Source organism: Bison bison, unplaced genomic scaffold (assembly GCF_000754665.1).
Source record: "Bison bison bison isolate TAMUID 2011002044 unplaced genomic scaffold, Bison_UMD1.0 scf7180017864519, whole genome shotgun sequence".
In the NCBI taxonomy this organism is placed as follows: Eukaryota; Metazoa; Chordata; class Mammalia; order Artiodactyla; family Bovidae; genus Bison; species Bison bison.
This window is the reverse complement of record NW_011495072.1, coordinates 4008387-4015677: the sequence shown is the minus strand read 5'-3', so window position 1 is coordinate 4015677 and position 7291 is coordinate 4008387. Positions and strand designations below refer to the sequence as shown.

Below are 7291 nucleotides of genomic sequence, written 5' to 3'. Positions count from 1 at the left end.
TCCTTGGAAGGAAAGTAATGACCAACCTGGATAGCACATTGAAAAGCAGAGACATTACTTTGCCAACAAAGGTCCATCTAGTCGAGGCTATGGTTTTTCCAGTGGTCATGTATGGATGTGAGAGTTGGACTGTGAAGAAAGCTGAGCGCCAAAGAATTGATGTTTTTGAACTGTGGTGTTGGAGAAGACTCTTGAGAGTCCCTTGGACTGCAAGGAGATCCAACCAGTCCATTCTGAAGGAGATCAGTCCTGGGTGTTCATTGGAAGGATTGACGCTAAAGCTGAAACTCCAGTACTTTGGCCACCTCATGCAAAGAGTTTACTCATTGGAAAAGACTGACGTTGGGAGGGATTGGGGGCAAGAGGAGAAGGGGACAACAGAGGATATGACTGGATGGCATCACCAACTCGATGGACATGAGTTTGAGTGAACTCCGGGAGTTGGTGATGGACAGGGAGGCCTGGCGTGCTGCAATTCATGGGGTTGCAAAGAGTCAGACATGACTGAGTAACTGAACTGAACAAAATCACTGCAGATGGTGACTGCAGCCATGATATTAAAACACGCTTACTCCTTGGAAGGAAAGTAATGACCAACCCGGATAGCATATTTAAAAGCAGAGACATTTCTTTGCCAACAAAGGTCCATCTAGTCAAGGCTATGGTTTTTCCAGTGGTCATGTATGGATATGAGAGTTGGACTGTGAAGAAAGCTGAGCACCGAAGAATTGATGCTTTTGAACTGTGGTATTGGAGAAGACTTTTGAGAGTCCCTTGGACTGCAAGGAGGTCCAACCAGTCCATCCTAAACGAGATCAGTCCTGGGTGTTCTTTGGAAGGAATGATGCTAAAGCTGAAACTCCAATACTCTGGCTACCTCATGCAAAGAGTTGACTCATTGGAAAAGACCCTGATGCTGGAAAGGATTGGGGGCAGGAGGAGAAGGGGATGACAGAGGATGAGATGGCTGGATGGCATCACTGACTCCATGGACACAGGTTTGAGTAAACTCCAGGAGTTGGTGATTAACAGGGAGGCCTGGCGTGCTGCGATTCATGGGGTCCCAAAGAGTTGGACACAACTGAGCAACTGAACTGAACTGAACAACAGTTTCCATTTTTGAGCTTGGTACTTTCCCAGCACTACCTAGGTCCTGTCCACATGTTACCCCACTGATGCACTCCACTGCTGAATCCTGCCAGCCCAGACTTCAAAACACACCCTGATAGTTCCTATTCCTCACCCCACCCCATCATTTCTTACCCACCCTCAGCTAGTCATTGTTCCCACAGCCTCCTAACTGGTCTTCCTGCTTCTCCTTTTTTTATCAGCAAGAACTATTCTCTACCGAGGATCCAGAATAATTCATTTAAACACTCAAGTCATCACAATTTCACTCCTATTCAAAACTCTCTGAGACTTGCTACTTCACTGGGAATTTAACAAGTTAGTCTTTAAGGGTCCACAAAACTTTATCTCTAGAATCCAGCCCTGACTACTTGTACAGTTTAATTTCCTATTTACTCTCCAGCACAGTGGTCTCCTCAAAGTTCCTTAAATATTTGAAACCTATTTCAAGGTTTTTGCTGCCATCCTCTCTGTCTGGAATACTACTCTCCCAGTCACCTGGCCTGCTCCATCACTTCCTTTTAAGTCTACACTCAACTGTTTTCCCTTTTAAAGAGACCTCCCCTGACTACACTATATAAAATACTAACTACCAGAGAATGACTGAATGAAATATACCTCCATCCCACAGAGCACTATGCAGCTGTAAAAAAAAAAAAAAAACAAGAAGATGATTTCTATGAACTGATATGGAATTATAGAAATCATATGGAATATGATTTTCCAGACATGTGGTTAAGTGACAAAATCAACATATAAGAGAGTACATTGAGTATGTTACCTATTGTTTGAAAGAGAGAGTTAGAAACAAACATATGTATCTGTTTGTATCCATAAAAAGAAACAGGAAAGACAAAAACAAACAAATGATACATTGTAGGGAGAGAGATAGGGATGGAATAGAATTTCTGAGCATTTTTTAAATGGTCATCCCTCAGTATCCACAGGGTATCGGTTCCAGGATCCCAGTGGATACCAAACTCTGAGAAGGCTGAAGTCCCTTACATAAAAACGGCATAGTAACCTATGCACATCTTCTCATATACTTTACATCATCTCTAGATAACTTATACTATCTAATACAATGTAAATGCTACTTAAATAATTGTAAATACAACATAGTTCAGTTCAGTCGCTCAGTCGTGTCCAACTCTTTGCGACCCCATGAACCGCAGCTCGCCAGGCCTCCCTGTCCATCACCAGCTCCTGGAATCCACCCAAACCCATGTGCATTGAGTAGGTGATGCCACCCAAATACAACATAAATGCTATTTAAATAATTGTCAGAATACAGCAAATTCAAGTTTCGCTTTTTGAGATTTTATGGAATTTTTTTCCCTGAATATTCTTGATCTGTGGTTGGTTGAATCCACAGAGGCAGAACCTGCAAATATGGAAGGCCCGCTGTGTTTGGTTTTTATTTGAACCATGTTAACAGATTCCATATTTTAAAATTAAATTAAGGTGGGGGAAACCCTAAAATTGAATAGACAGAAACACATTGATTAACTATGTATCCATTTGATAACATAACCACACAGAAGAAAAATTTAAGAACTCAAGTAACTTAAAAATACAGTGTTCTGTACATATTTAGTGGAATATATGGAAGAATAAATGTTTTGAACTATATTTAGTAAAACTTGTGCTTGGAAGTAGTATTGGCACAGGAATTATGGAACTAGTTTGTGTTTAATGTAGATTAGGCAAATATTCTAATGCTACTAAGAATAGAATTCTTAGGAGGAAGTTCTTAGGGAGGAAACAGAAGAATTGAATTGTTGGATTACTTTGTGGTAACAAGATAAATGCATGACTTTGTGAAAGCTATTCCTAGCTCTGAGAACTGACAGGGCCTAGCAGCTGTGACTTCAGGAGCCTTGAGCACACCCAGTGTGTGTGTGTGCTCAATCGCTCAGTCGTGTCTTAGTCTTTCCGACTCCATGGACTGTAGCTCATTAGGCTCCTCTAGTCCATGGGGTTTCCCAGGCAAGAATACTAGAGTGGGTTGCCATTTCCTTCTCCAGGGGGTCTTCCCAACCCAGAGATCAAACCCGTGTCTCTTATGTCTCATTAGCAGGCGGATTCTGTACCACTGAGCCACCTGGGAGACCCTTAGCACATCTAGCACCCAGATCTTAAATTCTAAATACCATTCCCCACTAAACGAAAAAGGGAATCTAATGAGCCCAAGGCTGAGGCAGGAAAGGTACAAAATGAGCCCAGAACATCCTTCTATGCCAACAAAGAAGGAAGTGCTCAAAACTGAAGCTTGGAGGGGTTCCCAGTGACCAAATTCAGGATCACCAAGCATCAGAATGGATAATGACCGGAATGCTATACTAAATGATACCCATGAGTCCTTACTAGTACTAAAAAATAGAATAAAAAGGGAGGTGCAAAAGCTCTTTGTTACTAAAGATTGTCAATAAAGTATATAGACAAATAGGGATAGAAAATTTCCGTCTGCAACAATTTAGTGATAATAGACTTGGGGAAGAATTATCACTGAGTGCTAAAACACGGGGTGAAAGATTGTTGGAGAACAGGATATTCACACACTCTCAAAGTGTTACTTAATGAATCTCGTATTACAGACATAGCTCATTTTATTATGCTGCATTTTATTGCACTTTGTAGACACTGTGGTTTGTACACAAACTGAAGTTTCGTGGCAACTCTGCATTGTCAGATAGTAATCAGCATTCTTTAGCAATAAAATATTTTTTAAATTAAGGTATGTACATTTTCTTAGACACAATGCTACGGCACACTTAGACTACAGTATAATGTAAATGTCATTTTTAAATGCACTAGGAAATAAAAACTCATATGACTTGCTTTATTGCGATATTTGCTTTATTGAAGTGGTTAGGAACTGAGCCCGCCTATCTCCTATATTTACTCGCCTCTACAATAGAGAAATCTGATAGACCTCACCTTAACCAATCAATCAACATTAACATCTCCGATAATCAGCAAATGGACTGCATCTGCACCCTGATGAGATGCACACCTGTGCTCAGGAAAGTCCACATCAGAATTTAAGCATGCACTCCAACACTGAGGGACATTTATATAAAACAACTCATCCAGACCCTTCAAAAAGAGCAATGTCATAAAGTTTAAAAAAAGAAAAATGTTGGCAACAGTTTATATTTTTAGATTCAAAGGGATTAAAAAAGCATGGGGCTTCCCTGGTAGTTCAGCTGGTAGAGAATCTGCCTGCAATGCAGGAGACCCTGGTTCGATTCCTAGGTCAGGAAGATCCCCTGGAGGAGGGCATGGCAACCCACTCCAGTATTCTTGCCTGGTGAGTCGCCATGGACAGAGGAGCCTGGCGGGCTACAGTCCATGGGGTCGCAAAGAGTCGGACAGGACTAGGCGACTAAGCATAGCACAGCACAAACAAGCATGAGTACCAAACTTGATGTATGATCCAGGACTGGCTTCTGGACCCCATCTGAACACAGTGTTTTATCAATGCTATACTTCCTGACGCTGAAAATGGTGCCAGGGCTTACTGGAGACATATTATTCTTACAAGACCTATGTTGAAATATTTAGGGTTAAGGTGTTGTAAGAGCTGCAATTATCAAACAGTTTAGCAAAAAACAACAACAAAAAGTAACTGGGTAGGTGTGGGTGTTTGTCTCTAGTAAACCAAATGTGATAAAATGTTAATAACTGGTGATTCAAGGAGAAAGGCATGCCAAGTGTTCACTGTACTGTTTTTGCAACTATTCTAAAGATTTTACGTTTTTCGAAATTTAAGAAAATTAGTAAGAACTATTAACCACTTCCATTTCCCTTGCTCTGCACTACTAATCTCTGTATTAGTAAATGTTCACCACCACCCAACAACTACACATTCACTGCTTTCTTTCTTCACTGTCTCTTCCCCACTCTAATAATTGTAAGCTTCCCTGTGCTGACACAGAGCTGTCAGTCAGTAAGTATGTGTTGAGTGGCTGAAGCTCACAATCATTCTATGAAGCAGATGTTAGTATCCTTTCTCTCACGTGTGTGGTGCTCTCTCTTCAAAGACAAAGATACAGAGTCACAGAGAAGTGAGGCACCTTACAGAAGTTTTAACCGTGAGGGGCAGGGCCAGGGTCTGAGATCCAATACTGTTAATCACTGTTAGGCAGCTTTCCCCACTGAGACCGGCTTCGTACCCAAAGGGCTCACTATCTGCAGAGCTATAGAGTTTTCCTTAGCACAAAGCCTATTCAGAGAAGATAATATTTATGCTTGCAGAACCAAATGACCTCTGAATAAATAAATGAATTAGGTGGGAGAGATCACCATGAGGGGACTGTTTAGAGAGTCTTCCTAGAAGAGGTGTGGCTAGATGGGTAGACTGTTTTCAGTGGAAAAGAGCATAGCAACAGGCAGTGGTGGCCAAAGGTGCCTTCTGAGACCAGGGAGAGACCCGCACATCTGAAGGAATTACCTCATCCATTCAACCTTGGTATGTGCTTCTTCCTCGTGCTGACAGCTCTGGCCTATGAAACCCTCACAGCCTTTGGGGCCTGTGATGGTACCTGTCCAGGCCCCCTCTGCCTCCAATCCCTCTCAACTACAATCTTTTCTCTTCATTGCTGCCACATTATTCTAAGTGGATGGGTCTGCTCCTGTCAGGCCCAGAAACAGGTCTCTTTTGCCTGCAGGAGAGAATCCCAGCTCCCAAAGGGGACTTTCAGGGTCCCCCATGGGGCCTCAGGATCCCACCGGCACACTCCAGTGACACTGATGGCTCCCTACTGCCTCTACACTCTCCTCCTCTTTCTTTCTTGATCTCCTCTTTCTTTCTTGATCCCCTCCTCTTGGCATCTTTTCCCACATCATGGCATGATACCACCGGTCCTCGGAGGCTAGGTTCAAACACTCTCCCTTCCAGGAAGTTTTTGCTTCAGGAAAGATATTTGATTTCACCAAAGATGTGGTTCTCTTCCCTCTGCACGCCCGCAGCACTTTATATTTACCTCTCTTACAACATTTAATTCTGTGCCTTACACTGTAGGTACTTTTGAGCACATGTCAACCCCCACCACGACCACCCCTACCCAGGCTGTATTCCATAGCGCATAGACGCGTGCCTCCCACAGGCACTCAACACACTCTGAACGCAGAGTGGAGAGGAAAGGCTGATCAGGTGTGTGCGCTAAAGGGCCAGCAGGGGGATTCCAAGTACTAGTTAAGGGGGCTATTACTATGCACCAGGTGTTTGGCTATGACTTAATTAGGGGCCTGTGTGGGAAAAGGTTGATGATGTGGGTGAGGAGGTAAAAAAATGGAGACAAAGATACCTATCTTATGGGGCTGCCGTGACAATTTAACTGAAGAAGTGTGAAAAGGAGAAACACAGTCCGAGACACTCACACATTCGTCCTTTTCTGTTCAGAAGGGAGGGGAAAGCAGCACCAGCCACACTACTTAGAAACTCCGAATCGAGGCCCTCTCCTTCCGGCTGCGAGGCGATTCTGAACCACCGCCATCAGCCAGGGCGCGGCCGCGGGACAGGCGCGGTTGCACTTGGCTTTGGCCGCGGCGCGCGCGCACACAGCGGGATCCACTGCCCGTGGAGACCCGCCCCGGACAAGCTCGCGGGCTGCGGAAGCAGTAAAAAAAAAAAAAGATCTGCTCAAGTTCTGGACGATGGCGTCTCGGGAAGTAGTAACTTAGTCACTGGGGTCGCGCAGAAAAGGCACCCCTTCCAGAAGAACACGGGGTGGAAGATAATCGGGGATCGGGGGTCGTGGGAATTAAGGATTCCCAAAGGGCGGAACGAGCGCAGGGGAGGTGAACGAGCCGGAGTCTGGTTTCTTTTTCCCAGACCTCAGAGCCTGAGGAGCAAGTTTCTTACTGACCACCCTATGGTGATTTGTGGATGACACGATAAGTTGCCTCGCACGTGCCCCCCGCCACCTTCGCCACCCGAATTTGCAGCCGCCTTGGGTCGCGCCGGTCCACCGGGCCCGGAGCCCGGGGGCCACTGACACCTCCCCCTACCGGTCCCTGTGGGCTCCCGGAGGAAGCCTCCACTCACCCAATTTGAGGAACAGGTAGACCACTCCAAGGACCCCCAGGGCCCACCCAGGGGCGCTCCCTGCGGCCATGGCGGTCCGGGCAGTTTCTGCTAATGGCTCGCAGCCGCACA

At 44.8% G+C, this 7291-nt stretch overlaps 1 protein-coding gene across 6 annotated transcripts in view; it reads right to left on the bottom strand.

Moving 5' to 3' along the window:
* CD58 (CD58 molecule) overlaps window positions 1-7285 on the bottom strand; it is a 62680-nt gene extending 55395 nt beyond the window's left edge. For all 6 annotated transcript variants that reach the window (XR_824381.1, XM_010830726.1, XM_010830729.1 and 3 more), the window contains exon 1: window positions 7181-7285. Coding sequence is in view for 5 of the 6 variants with exons in the window: in XM_010830726.1 (XP_010829028.1) it covers window positions 7181-7250 (70 nt within the window). In the remaining variant the exon portion in view is untranslated. The remainder of the gene's footprint in view (window positions 1-7180) is intronic.
* Window positions 7286-7291: the final 6 nt, after the last annotated feature.